Genomic DNA, 14,064 nt, shown 5'->3' with positions numbered 1-14,064 from the left:
AAATGCGTCTTGAACAACGCACTATGTGAAGAAGCTTGTCGAGAGGAGAAACGCTTCTTGTGTCCATCTTTATACTAGAGACGTATAACCAGACCAATTGCGTAATGTTTGCAGAACCTTGTCCAGATGGTCAACACAGATCTCTAGTATAAAAAGGGCTGTTACAATGTGATGTGTAACAATAGGGAAATCAGAATCAATCCAAGAATTGGAGGAAATCAACGTAAGTTTGGGGAGCTAATGGTGAAATTCTGAGGGTGTATGTAAAAATTAATGACATTTATTATTGACTACATTGGATTTTTCTTGTTGAAGACTATTGTATTTACCTCAGTCGGTATCACTTGTGTTGTAGCGTTGTGCGAGCTAAGATATAAGAAGAAGCTGTGTTACAATTTGGTTCACAATGATTTTTCTTGTTTATTAGCAAGTCAAGAGAAGCAGCAGATGGAAAAAGTTAAGCATAGAGTTTAATTTACCAAATATTTCCTTGACATTTCTAGAGTTTATGGGGAGTTTATATAACTAAAGCAAATATTTTCTTGAATTTTTTAGAGTTTATGGGGGGTTTATATAACTAAACCAAATATTTCACATCTAAAATCAGTTAACACCATTTGCATTTTCAGAAATAGCTTTCCTGAGAATTTCCCTTAGCTTGTCTTCTCTCCTACATTTGGTAGTAATTCCCATTTCTTTGAGTGTGGCTTTTATTTCGTGGATGATCATTGTGTCCACATCGCTCTCATTAATCTGTGGTTCATCTTCTGTTGAGGCAACACACAGTCGAGGTCTCTTTCTTCGTTGTTCAAAGATGTCAGCTTCCAAGTACTCATCATTTTTTTTTTGTATACTGGTGTGGTTGCCTTTCAAAACCTTGAAGGTGGTCAATTCTCTTCTGGGCTAGAATTGCCTTTTTGCATGCATCATGCTTGTTGCATTTGTTGTGATATATGGATCGTACAGTGTCAATAATTTTTTCTACTCCTTGGCCTGTGAATGATTTAAATGGAGTCTCATCTCTGATGAATCGGGTTAGGTTAGGTTAATATGTGAAAGTATGCGGTGACAAGCATTTTCATATCCAATGACATCTCCACCGAACGATAGATACAATTTTATCCACTCTGTTGCCTGTTAAATAATAAGAAATTAGTTTCTGAACATCTTGTAGGAATTGTACTGTAAATTAAAACCATAACCATGGTAGCAATTACTTGAAAGGAGTTACAATTAATGAGAAGAAAATTCAACTTACATCCCCAAAGAAGGAATCTATGCGAGTTTGACATGGCTTCCAAGCTGATAATGTTTGGTATAGATTGTCAAAGCCCTATAAAAAATGTAACAATATTTTTCAGAGACAAGCTAAGGTTCTTCAGTATGATGTCACTGTGCCAGACCAGAGAAAATGTCACTGTTATTAGCTGTAAAAACAAAACAAAATACCTTCCATATTTTGGTGATTGTGTTGCAATGTTCTGGATCAAGGATCTATGGGAATTTCTCAGGCAGGCTTCGGAGCACTTTTTTCTTTTCATTCCCAACCATGCTTGTCCAATCTTACAATCCACTTGGCATCCCATCAGCGTTTCGCTTCTCCCACACACTAAAGCTCATCCCACAATTGTTAATGGCCTCTATGGTTTTTTGCATGTTTGTGTATTTTCTTGCTGATGGTGCTTTGTTCAGGTTGTACTTTTTGTCTTTCTCAATTGCATCATTGAGAATATTTTTCTCCAATCTATCTGTAAAAAGACAGAAAACCACCCCTTTGTTTTCAATGTTTAAAGTATTTTCAAAATAGTAAGGCCAAAGTACTGATTCCTTGGAGTGTGGCAAGGACTTTCTTATCCGTGAGCCGGGGGAAATCTGGGAACAAGATTAGTAAAGACTACATCCTGGGGACTTAACATACATGTAGACTATATATGGATTAAGTACTTGTAACTCGAAGCAGCAAGTGAAGCTCATCCACCCTAATGTTTTCAAGGGAATGTTCAGCAGAGGGGATCTGATACACCCACAGTTGTTGCTAGATTTCTTGGCGAGCTCTTTGTTGTCAGCCAGGGTCCTCTTATTCCCATCCATCCAGTAATAGTTTTCTGGCTTAGATGTGTCCCAGCTGTTGAAATTAACATAATTTGTTAATTTTAACTTTTGTTAAGTTTCAATAAGAAATATTTCAACCTTATGACACATTTATTGTATAAAAAAGGAAAACAGGTTCTATGATTAGCTAATTGTAAGTTTTTGTTCTTACCGTGCATCCTTATGTATTTTGCAGTATATACAGGCATAGTCAGCACATGCACTGTTCATCCCAAGAACTAGAAGAAGGAACTGAGCAATATAATTATAGTTGATTAGTAAAGTACTGTATTGTTGTTGTTATTAAATTGTTTCGTGAAATAATTTATTTTGTGATCTATAAATTTCTGTTATTATTTTTTGTTTCTGGTCTTTGTGCAGCCCAAGTCATGTAATTTCATTACTTGCATGAGCAGTTTAGATTTCATTTTCTTTGACATTTGCATCTCATCAATTCAGTTTAATTAGATTTCCATAATTATATATGTTCTCCCTTCTTACCTTGTAATCGCCAGACAAATAGAAGTCCAGAGGTACCTTGTGGCCATCCACCTCAATTTCTCATTCATCAACCAGCTCATTAATTTCAGCAAACAGATCTTTGCAGGAAGCTTTAAGAACGTCTAAATCCTCACTTCAGAAACAATTCCAACTGTGTGATTATCTGTTAAACATGCATATACATAATTTAAAAAAATAAACATTTATATTTACTGAATGTTCCATAGCAACATTTACCTTTGCATGACATTACTTTCTCTCCATCAGACAGCAGGGCAGATGAGATAACAATGAAATTTGCTATCCTTGACATTTTAGCACCATCACCAGATACCTTGACTCGTTGTTTTTCCAAGGTCACCATTTTCTCTCTAGAAAAGGCAATGTTAAAATTTGCCAAGAGTTAAAAATGTGCAGATAACTATGTAGCAAAATGAGGGTGTGTGTGTGTGTGTGTGTGTGTGTGTGTGTGTGTGTGTGTGTGTGTGTGTGTGGGGGGGGGGGGGGTGTTGGGGACACTTGTTATGTGATGCTATGCAACATTTATTACTTGTATTACCAAAGATAAGATGCACCAGACTTACTGTGCACAAACCTAAGTCTAGGTACCATGCATTGGGCATAATAACAGAGCTCTTGAATTGGAGGACATATAGAGAGGGGTGGGGATAAGAGTTGGCTATGGTCCTTTTTAAGGAATTGATTGTAAAGGATTATTTATTAAAACTATATATACCTTCTTTTTAATTTGCACTCGAAGCTCTTCTTTAAAGCTCATTTGGGCTCCTGCGTGTTTTCCTGGTGTCTTTGAAATGTGAAAAATCTTGTTCAAATCACTTCTGCATTGTTTAATCAAATAGCTCCTTGGGACATCGTCTACAACCATTGACACTTCATGGTAACCTGCATCCCCAACACAAAACTTGTCCATGATGTAAAGAAGGGAGCGCACAGTGTCTTGACCTTCCTGGGATAGATTTTGAAATGAAGTCCCATTGTATGTTCCGTAGTCGAGTTCGGTGACCTTCCCATCCTTATCTTTGACTTTCACAGAGTCAAGCGTTAGGCCAAATGACTCCAAGAACCACAATGTCTCGCATTTCTAGCGATGACAAGGAAGGAAAAGGACATGGGTTTCTGGCTATTATATTGAACAGTATGGACGATGGGGAAACTTGTTCCTATCTGTGTTTTTCACTAATGGTAGCATCTTAGACATCATCGCAGAAAGGCTATTCTTTTTTATTTTCTGATATATTGATTGCAATCTTAGTCTTATTATTGTAGGCTATCTCAAGATCTCTTGCTAGGAGAATTCCCTCAATGATTTCACTTTCTTCTGATTTTGATAGATCCACTTTCTTTTAGCTTTTTTATTACCAATATATATTTCCAATGTTTTCTGAATGTTTTCTTCACACATTGTGAATGGTATTGGCAGTGAATCATCTTTATTTTAAAAAAAATTGACAGTGACCTATAGTGAATATCACTTTCATCTACAATTTGTTTCAGTCCACAGATCTCGCTGATATGGAGTTTTGAATCTGTACTTGTCAGATTCTTTTTGCATGATTGGCACCTAGCGTATCTTTGCAGACTCTCAGTGCCATCAGTGTTTGTAACAGTTAAAGATTTTTCTTCTTCAACAACTTGGGAAAATTCACGTACAACTGTCATTTCCTTCTTTGTCAGTGTTATAACTGATTCTTCGCTTAGATTTACATACTTTTCTCATTGAAACTTTCCCTTTACTTTCCCTTTCTCTATTTTGTATGTTTTCCCATCTTTTACTGCCGAAATTTGATTTTCCCACGATGTTATTTTTGACATCAGTGTCATCTGCAATAACTCAGTCTAATTTCATTAATTTGCACCCAGTTCTAAGCTTTACTTCTTCTTTCTTGCAATGGGATGTTTTTAGTTTTCCATGTAATGAAGCTGTTGTGTAATATGTCAAAATTTTGATATCTATTATTTTAGTTATTGCCATTTCTTTAGGTATTTTATAATGAAAGTCACATTTTGAGACATTTAATTTTTCTTTTTTGATTACCATTGCATATTCATTGTTGTCCTGAATGATCTTTTTAAAGAATAGTTAAACCCTTACAGGTTTTTGTTGAAAGTTAAACCTTGAACTTTATGAATAGCTAACGGAAACTGCAATCTTTGTATTTCAGGTGATGAACGCTTGCCTGTATTTAACTTTATTTTTTTTGCTAAGATCGGTTTCATTGGCACAACTTTGTTTTCTGTAGCAAAGATATCTGCAGATTTTTCAATAGCGGTGTAACCTGCCTCTTCGCCTTCAAACTTAACATATACATGTACAATGTTGCCGTGGGTTTCTGAGTAATCTCATTCATGACAATTCGAGCCACAGTACCTAGCTGTCCATTTATGAGTCTATCAGAGATATTGACATTATTTGTTAACATGACACGTGCACCTTCTTTAATAAATACCTTGAAATCTAGACCACTTGGGTAAAAACGTCCTTTTAAAAGAACTCTTTCAATTTCATTCTGTGACACATTCTTTGGATAGATGTCTACTGCTTTAAGGACATGTAAAGGCATGGAAAGGTCTTTAAGATGTTGATTATTATAGTCCGTAACAGGGGTATTTTCTTCTCATACATGAAGATCATTTGAAGGATAGTTGTTTTTGTCACTGGCAGCAATTAATTTAGACTGAGTAATGCTTATATCTGATGCTGTGTGTTTTCTAACTCCAATCTGTTTAATAGCTCAATAAAAGCTTGGTCGCCTTTTTGTCTCATAATTTGATGCAATTTTACCATCTTGAATTCGTGCCATGGATGTGATAAATTATATGTGCCATTTTGATAACTACAAAAAAAAAGGTTTTGGTTTGATAGGTGGTAATTGGTGTAAATCACCACGCCAATAATGCTTACACCAGCAAATATCTTGGAGCTCGAACTTCCAAAAATTTCTTTTAATCTTTGATGGATATGCAGTAACATATCATTTGAAACCATTGAAATTTAATCTATTATTAAATGCTTAAGCTTGCTAAAACTTAGTGTTAATAACGTCTTTTTTGATCTGGCAAAGGAGGTAAATTAGTTCCAACTTCTTTTGGAATACCTAGTGCCATGTTAATACTGTAGTTGTACCACTAATGTTTACTGCTGCAACGCCAGTAGGAGCCATTAAGAGAAATGTTGGTAGAAAAGGATTTTGTGCAGTATACGTGAATGTATTTGTACAGTGTGATAAATTGTTCTAATTAAGTGGCTTTTTCCACCACCACCCCCACCGTCACAAAAATGTGTATAGGATTGATGTTTTGTTTATCTAAGCAGTTTACGTTTTTTATCGTCCTTCTACACCAAGACAGCACGATGTCATACACAAAGCGTTGTTTTACATTTAAAAATCGTACAAAATTTCGCAGTTCATCATCTGTAATAGCATGTGGCTGGGCGTTAGAAGCAATTCCAGGGAATGTTTGGCAAGGTTCTTGAAGTGACAGTAATTGTTCAGGTGACAACTCATCGCATTTATCAACTTCATTTAAGTCAATTGTTGGTCTGGTGTTAAATCATCGTTTTCGTGGTCATTAATTATTTGACAAGATAAATGATTTACTGTCAGTGTATTCTCACTTAACATTTGTAACACAATATTCACAGCCTCAGCGTTTGGTTCAAATATTCTCCCTTTTGCCATTACGTTAGTATTAACTACTGGGTCTTGAAATTTAGCATTTAGTAAATGATGATAAAATTTTTCAGGTTCTTTTGTTTTGCTTGGTGTGTGGAATAGTATAACAGCCTTTACCTTACGACATTTCATGATTTCTTGGGCATTGATCAGCTTAATTGTTGGGGGAAGAATTGATTCAAAGTTAGAAACATCATTATAGCTCGGGAGCGTTCAGTCTCATCTTTTGAAAAGTATGAACAGACATAAGTTATACATTTGTAGTGATTGAAAACAGGTTTAAAATCAACATTAGCTCCACAAACCCTTTTATTCCAGCTTCAAAGTAATTGTTAATAAAGCAACTGTTAATTGGTCTCTTAAGATGCAATTCAAAATCAGCATCACCAGAAATTGACAATGCCCAGTTATGGTCGTCAGGGAAATTTTTACATATAGCTAACAAATCTTTTGCAGTTAACCCTACATATAAAGGGTTTTACTCAACTGTGACTCAAATAATCCAGAGCTCGTCTAAATCTGCGACTGGCAAAAACATCCGCCGTTAAACAAAATTTTCCAAGTGTTTAGTGTGTATGAATTTTTAAGCTTATAATGTGCATAACCATCTGAACTGCGAGTGTAACATTGTAAAACGTTGGCATCCATGTCTGAAAGGTGGCCAAGGAGAATTGCTACGAAGTTAACTACTTCGGTGGTTGACGTGCACCACTTGCGACTCTTTAAACTTGATACTTTTCGATGTATGGCCTAATTTGTTCTGAAAAGAAGTCCCACAAGTCCTTGATTTCTGGGCTTTCTTCTGGACATAAATCAGCAAGCTATGGAAAAAGTACAATTTAGATGTAAGTACCTGTTTGAGCTAACTTAGAAAAACTAGGTTCTTACTCGCCAGTTTGTACTGAAATAATAAAAAATAATACTAATAATAACAATAATAATAGTAATGAATGTAGGCTAATGTTTTTTGTTTATTTCATTAATTTCTTTAGTAAGGAAGTAAGATCAGTATCCTTTTAACTACAATGACAGATATCATGAAATGTAAAAATAATAATAATAATAATAAAAAGTATTTTTATAGCGTTAAAATCCACTAATTGCTCATGGCGCTTTACAATAAAAAATATTAATAAAATGATGTTAAAAAGTTAAAAACTCTAAAAATTATAAAAACGGATATTTACAAATATAAGTTCAAATGTACCTAAAAAATAATAATAATTAAAAAGCCTGTTTAAAAAGGTACGTTTTTAAATGTCTCTTAAAAATGTCAATAGAAGGACTTAATCTAAGTTCAAGTGGGATGGTGTTCCACAGCCTTGGGGCTGCCACGGCAAACGCTCTCTCTCCATATGTTTTTAATTTTGCTTTGGGGGTCGCCAGAAGGTGCTGTGTAGATGATCTTAAAAATCTCCGAGAGGTGTGATAGTAAAGTAACTCTTGCATGTAGCAAGGCGCTGCCCCATGGAGAGCTTTGTAGACTAGTAAGAGAATTTTGTAAATTATACAATAGCGGACAGGTAGCCAGTGTAGCTTCTTAAGCACAGGGGTAATATGATCGAATTTCCTAGTATGTGTAATAATTCGAGCTGCCGTATTTTGAACGGATTGTAATCTTGAAAGTAGATGCTGTGGAAGACCATATAGCAGTGCAGTTATCCAACTTCGAAGTAATAAAGGCATGAACAACAGTTTTGGCACTCTCTTCATCAATGTACTTTCTTGATTGAAAACTTGGATTCATGACTAGACACGTGTTCGGTGGTACAGCTTGCAATGGAGTATGAATTATGAAGAGAATACATGTCAAGGTTTTTAATTTTGAGGACAACTTAATCCCAAGAGAAACAGTGTTTGCTGTTCATAAAAAGTCCTGCTTTGAGGCGGGACGTCAGCATCTTTGAAGATTTGTCTCCATGGACAAGTTTTTGTCCACATAGAGACATGACATCCTTCATTTAGATTTTGGTGGTTTTCTAATGAAAGGTAAACATTCCAATTGTGGGTGTTTTGTGTGATATATGGGCAGTGCCAAATGATGCTAAGTGTTGCTATAATCAGCACTACAACAAAATTGGCCAGATGTTTCAAGTCTGTGGTCACCCTGTTTGATAACAATACCCAATACAATTTTTAACATCGCCTGATGAAGACTAGCAGTATTGCAGTCGAAACGTCGCGATCAACATCTCAAAGCGATTCTATCGTGAGACAAACGAATAAACGTTCATTACCTATCTTACACCACGATGAACAATATTCACATCTTTAATGTTTTGTAGCAGTTTCTATTATATTCACAAATTTCTTAACAAGGATGTTGATATCCCCTACATGCTAAAAATTTAAAAGTTCAAAATCATGAATAAGTTGCTTTATCTCAACGACATTTAGTGCAGAAATAAAAGTCCTTAGAGTCTGTGCACCATTTAAACTGTCTTGGAAGGCTGAGGAAGTCATCTTCAAGAATTTCCTCATCACTTGTTAACTATCACTTGTTAATAATGACACTGGCATAGATATCAAGTAATTTCCGCATAGTTTCAGAATCCACAGAGTCAAGATGGTTCCTGGAGGACTTAACAACGTACAAATAGAGTCTTGGTTGTTGATTCAATGATGATTGAGTTGGGTGGTTCACAAAGAGTCTTGGCTGTTGTGTTAAGGGTAACTGGGTAGGCTTATCCACTAGGGGCCTTGGCTGACCTGAAGTAGCAGGAGAACAGAGAAGAAAAATAAATTGATTGTTTTCTGTGTTCTGGCATTCGCTACTAAATGTATCAGGCTTAACTACCAACGACACTTTAGAGCAAGAAAAGCAATGTCAGAATGGCTTCCTTGATGCCATAAAATGCTTTAGTGGAAGCATCTACAGTCCGTTCGGTTTTTCCTGTTTTTTCCTACCTGATTCCTTACTGCATATCGAATTTTTCATTTGTTATCGTCCGTTCTTTAATAGTTATGTTAACCAAAACAGTTTCTGTTTTGTCTTTATCTTGTAGCAACATCTAGCTGATATTACCTGACATGGTTCTTTTCTAAGTTTAGGCTCCTCAAAACATGCACTGTTGTTTCCCCATAGGATTTCTGCAACAGACAGACTGCGTATGTCAATGTGCTGCGCCAAGCCACAAGGGGTATCATTAATGAAATCTACTGGAGGATATTTCAATGACAAGTACAGGTCTGCTGTATCTCTCACTCACTCTTGAAGGAACAAAAATTTCGAGGCAATGGTACACTACAGATTCAACAAGAAAGGGCATAAAAGATTAAACTATTTTTAAATCAAGTTTCCCCTTTTCTTCAATTTATCTGGTACATATATATACTTGTGGGTTGTGACAAGCTTTGGGAGAGTAAGGTGTCTTGCCCGAGTAGAGTGTCTTTGTGTTAGGGCCCCAACACAATCATGTTGTTTTTCACTATGGACGGGACAAGGAGCAAGACTTGTCAAATGCATCATCTATATAAAAAAATGCATTCCTTTTTATGTTCCATAACTAAAAAAAAAACTTTTGAAAGTCTTGAACTTGTATATTTTTATTGTAAAAATTACAACTTACAATTTTGTGGCTCACACCTGTAAAAAAAGCTCTTGGTGCTATTGAGAGAGCATCTGCAGATCTGCTGTATGTTGTGAATGATTATCAAGTTCGGAAAATGTTCGGAAACATTTGTACGACCTTCGGACAACATTTTGAAAATCTTTGGAAATCTGTCAAAAACATAGTAATTAGAAGGTTTATATAACAAACAGAATAATGCATGGTTGCTTGGATATATGAAATTTATCTTCTTGTGTTCAAAGCTGATATCTCACTCATTCGCTGTGCTCACTCGTGAGCTATTGATTTGAACATAATCTCGTACCCAGATGTCTACTTATCACGGTAGTACACATCTGGTCAAGTGCGTTCAGTTCGCCAATCTGATTGGTTGATGAACAGCTTCAGCATATGCGCGCAGATGATGCAATATTTGTTTCGCACGCGCTCACCGTACGTTTTAGCTAGTAAGAAAATATTTGGGTTTGAAGGCTTTGCTAAAAACGCGTTCGTGTTTTGAACATTACTAATGCGAATAAACTACAGATACAGTTTGTAGTTCAAGCTTGTCAGTACAAAATGTTTTAAAAAGACGATATTCGTGGGTAAAAAGATGGGTAAAAAACTTTGCAAATCTGACGTGTACTTGACGCGTACAGCTAGCTTGTACGCGTCAAACACAGCGCGCGCTTTTCCCCACCGTTAAAGGCTGAGTTGAATGTTTTAATTTAGCAGCAAAACATGAGTGGCGGCTTTTCTTCTTCTTCAACTCTATCTCAAGATTGTGTTACTTGTCTTTCCTCGTATAGGAAAGAAGTTTATGAGCTATTTACAGTGTCCAAGTGAGATTTTCATCCACTAAATTGCCGAGCATGCGTAGTCGCGCTGTGTGTCACATTTCTGACACATTTGACGCGAGCAAAATCTGACTTTACCAGATGTTCTCTCCGAGGGTTGAGAAGCACCCTGTCAATGGCATCGTAGTTGGGGCTTACCTTTTAGATATTTCCCCCACTTTGTTTGCGGTTCCAGTCTTCCTTTTCTTTGTACAGATTTTTGAGGTGCTTCAGCTTGCGCTGACACTGATCTACTGTTTTTGTGATGCCTTGTTTATGGTTCTTTAAACCAGGCAAACACATCGCCTAGTTTCTCTAGTTCACCTGTGAGAAAGTGATCATTTAAGTAAATCTAAAAGGCGTACATCTGTGCTCATACGTAATCATTAATACTAATAAGTTGGCGTTATTTAAATCTGAGCTTGGTTTATCAACCGAAATAAACATATGCTGGATTTTACTGCTTAAATTTTTTGCGTACCTTTTCTCTAAGAGGGTCTTTTGGTCTCTTTTTCTGCGCCTTCTCCATTTGAAGCAAAAAAGGTAACTGAGGTTACAACTTAGCATAAATAGTAATAATAAAAGCTTTATTATAAACTGAAAGACCGATCAGCAAAGTCCAGGAAGGAAGATGCTGGTATAAACCATGAGCAGTATATAAAAAGATATTAATCAATATAATATATATAAAAGAAAAGAAAATCTCTATGAAGTGCCCCTCAAGCAATCGTTGTGACGCTTTATATTGAAACTAAGTAAGAGCCTTTTTTCACTCAAACATTGACTGTTTAACCGTGCGAAGAGACTGTTTGACAAAGAAGGATTGGCATAAAGCCTTGATCTTTGTTTCTTAGTTTTCTTAGAGAGAAATAAGTTCCTTTCTCTAATCATTTCTCATTGATTCAACCAGCGTGTGTCAGTTGAGTGAATTAGAGAATAACGTTGACACAACTGTTTAAAGCTAGAGCTTTGTTTACCTTGTATGTATGCACATAAATTTAAATTCTTTTCAATGAGTGACGTTACAGTAATCAAGGATTTAATGAAAGTTTAATATGATTGGTTGGAAAAGATGAGATTCATTCTTAAAAATACCACAGTTACCTTGGTATGTTTTGTGACTATTATGGAAAGATGTACCAGTAGAGTAGTTATACAGGAATTAATATCAACGTTTTACACGAGAGTATTACATGTAGTCACTTTTACAGTTACTATTTTCTTGTTAGAAACTCAACAATAGAGGTAAAATGTATTTGAGCTGGCATAAAAGTTAACTTTGGAGGTCGACATGTTCTTTAATTCGTTTATCTGGCTTTCTGTAAGTACTGCCTCAGGTCTGTTGACATCTCTCTGACTTCAGGCGTGGATGGTGGTTGCTCCACTCTGGCGGGTGTTGATATATGGCACTGCGATAAGAGCTGTATGATGTTGTTTAGCAGCTGAGTGTGGATAAGGAAATTTTTATAGATCTGACTTATTTTGTCCATTGTAGTTGGGTTATTTAGAAGGAGTTGAGTGGAAAAAAGGCATTTTCATCTGGCGAGGAAAGTAAACTTGGTTGGGGTGAAAAATGGATGGGGAAAGGCCACTTTCCAGTCGGTTTTCAGGGTACAAAGTAGGGGTAGAACTAGATGAAGAGGAAACACGTTAACAATACTGGACAGTGCAGGAGTTGTAGAACCAAAACTTAAAAATGGGTTCAATACTTGCTGAGGGGTAGGGAGAGGTCCACCAGTGGAAATAGGGGGCAATAAATTTGAAAAACTAAAACTTGAGGACACACGGATAGGGAGATGTCCACTAGTGGAAATAGGGGGCAATATATTCCAAAATTTGATGCGCCATTTCACGCGAAAAGGGCAATGTTTTCAATTTTTTATTTATCATTTTTGTAGCAAGAGTGTTGTTTACGGGGTGGGTTTGCTAGGCCCACGCCCGACCCTCCTCCTTTCTCTCTTGGCGGAGTTAACAAACACATTTCATCACACCACAACACCCTTCACTGTCATCGAGCGGTTCACCTGACCTTTAGAGGTATTCAGGAACCGCCCTCGGATCCGGGGACAAATATCTACATTACATTACATGACATCACTCACAGATACAGCACAGTTACAGATATATATTTTTTTCTTTTTCAGTGACAACCAAGCAGACCGAGAACATCGGTGGGGCAATCCCTAGGGGTTGGCTACCCCAGCTCATGTTTCATCCCTAACGAATATCCCAGAAAGTTGATGTCTGTTTTCTTTTTTTCTTCTTTTTTTTATATATTCACAAAAAACACATACAAATTCCCTCAATGTGGAACCAACTTGGATCTAGGCCAGGTGTTCACTTCTTTCTCTGATGCTTCTTGAAGATGTTCTTAATTTTAGTGCAGGTTCGTGTCCAGCCTTCTTCCTCTAAAATTGTTGTCAGTCCGCTCTCATTTTGTAAGATGCCCTTGATCTCATAGGTGCTGGGTAGTGAAGGAAATCCTTGAAACCTTCTCTCCAATAGTTCAGCTTTCTCATCGTCCCAGGCCTCCCTTCTGCTGGTTGACCTGCTGGAAGGCTCGTCGAACTCCTCCAGCCAGCTTTTGGTTCTTGATGTAGTTGGCTTTGGCAATTCCTTGGGATCGATTGCTGGCTGTTTTGTGATTAGGTGGTTGACGTAGTTTGTTACTTGTTTCACCCTTTTTTCGATGACGCTAAGGCAGAGAGAGCAGCCGTAGTGCAGCACTTACGCTGGACCTCCTCAATTTTGACATTATGTCTTCTACTTATGTCGTCAGCAAAGACCCTCTCTATGGCTTCTTTCTGCTTTTGAGATAACTTTGGTGGTGGCGTTGGCGGAACTATCTGGCTGCTCAACAAGGAAACTGAGCAGTCTGACCTTGGCAGTATGGATGATGCAGCATCTTTTGTAATTTGTTGAATTCAGAGGTTCCTGATGGCCCTGGAGAAAGAAGAAGAATTTAACATAACGACAGAACTCAAAAGGATAATAACTCGAAGGGGGAATGTTTAGTTTAACTTGAACACCTAAATATTGTATGGATTTAGAACTGAAAAACATTCTATGGGACTTGCCGCATATTCTGAAAAGTCATTTTTGCCATATTTTGTGAGCTTAAAACCACAAAGTATGACTTGAGAAATATATTTAAGAAGCATAGGATTAAAGGAAACTCAGTTTGAATTTGGTACCTAAGAGGCAATAAAATGAAATGTTTATAAACAGTATGACACCTCTAATTATAATTGTAATTGTATCGTGAATTTTTGACTCCCATAATGCCCATTGAAGCCTTTTATTCAATATAAGCAACACTTTTCGTATTTTGTTAATGTAAACACCAGTTGCCGACCTAAGTGTTTGGTTTCTAAAGAGTAATGTCTTCAT

The 14,064-nt window shown here is 36.6% G+C and overlaps 1 protein-coding gene across 1 annotated transcript; it reads right to left on the bottom strand.

The window, feature by feature from the left end:
• Positions 1-366: 366 nt before the first annotated feature.
• Positions 367-4,272, bottom strand: LOC144648487 (uncharacterized). Its single transcript, XM_078508024.1, has 8 exons — positions 4,096-4,272; positions 3,329-3,694; positions 2,830-2,963; positions 2,593-2,755; positions 1,945-2,125; positions 1,450-1,748; positions 1,259-1,333; positions 367-1,134 (listed from the first exon to the last, which is right to left on the bottom strand). The coding sequence occupies exons 1-3, from the start codon at positions 4,270-4,272 to the stop codon at positions 2,916-2,918; spliced, it is 591 nt and encodes a 196-aa protein (XP_078364150.1). The 3' UTR covers positions 367-1,134; positions 1,259-1,333; positions 1,450-1,748; positions 1,945-2,125; positions 2,593-2,755; positions 2,830-2,915.
• Between the last annotated feature and the right edge of the window lie 9,792 nt (positions 4,273-14,064).

The sequence above is a fragment of the Oculina patagonica genome, chromosome 4 (assembly GCF_052425735.1).
Source record: "Oculina patagonica isolate OP01 chromosome 4, crgOcupat, whole genome shotgun sequence".
Taxonomy (NCBI): Eukaryota; Metazoa; Cnidaria; class Anthozoa; order Scleractinia; family Oculinidae; genus Oculina; species Oculina patagonica.
This window is presented reverse-complemented; position numbering and strand designations above follow the sequence as displayed.

What these genes read in the sequence shown, in the direction of transcription:
- LOC144648487 (XM_078508024.1), bottom strand. Translation starts at nt 4,272, where the DNA reads ATGACAGTTGTACGTGAATTTTCCCAAGTTGTTGAAGAAGAAAAATCT. An exon ending in TCTGTGGACTGAAACAAATT is followed by an intron (nt 3,695 to 4,095) that starts GTAGATGAAAGT and finishes TGTCATCGCTAG; the next exon opens with AAATGCGAGACATTGTGGTT. An exon ending in GAGTGCAAATTAAAAAGAAG is followed by an intron (nt 2,964 to 3,328) that starts GTATATATAGTT and finishes TGCCTTTTCTAG; the next exon opens with AGAGAAAATGGTGACCTTGG.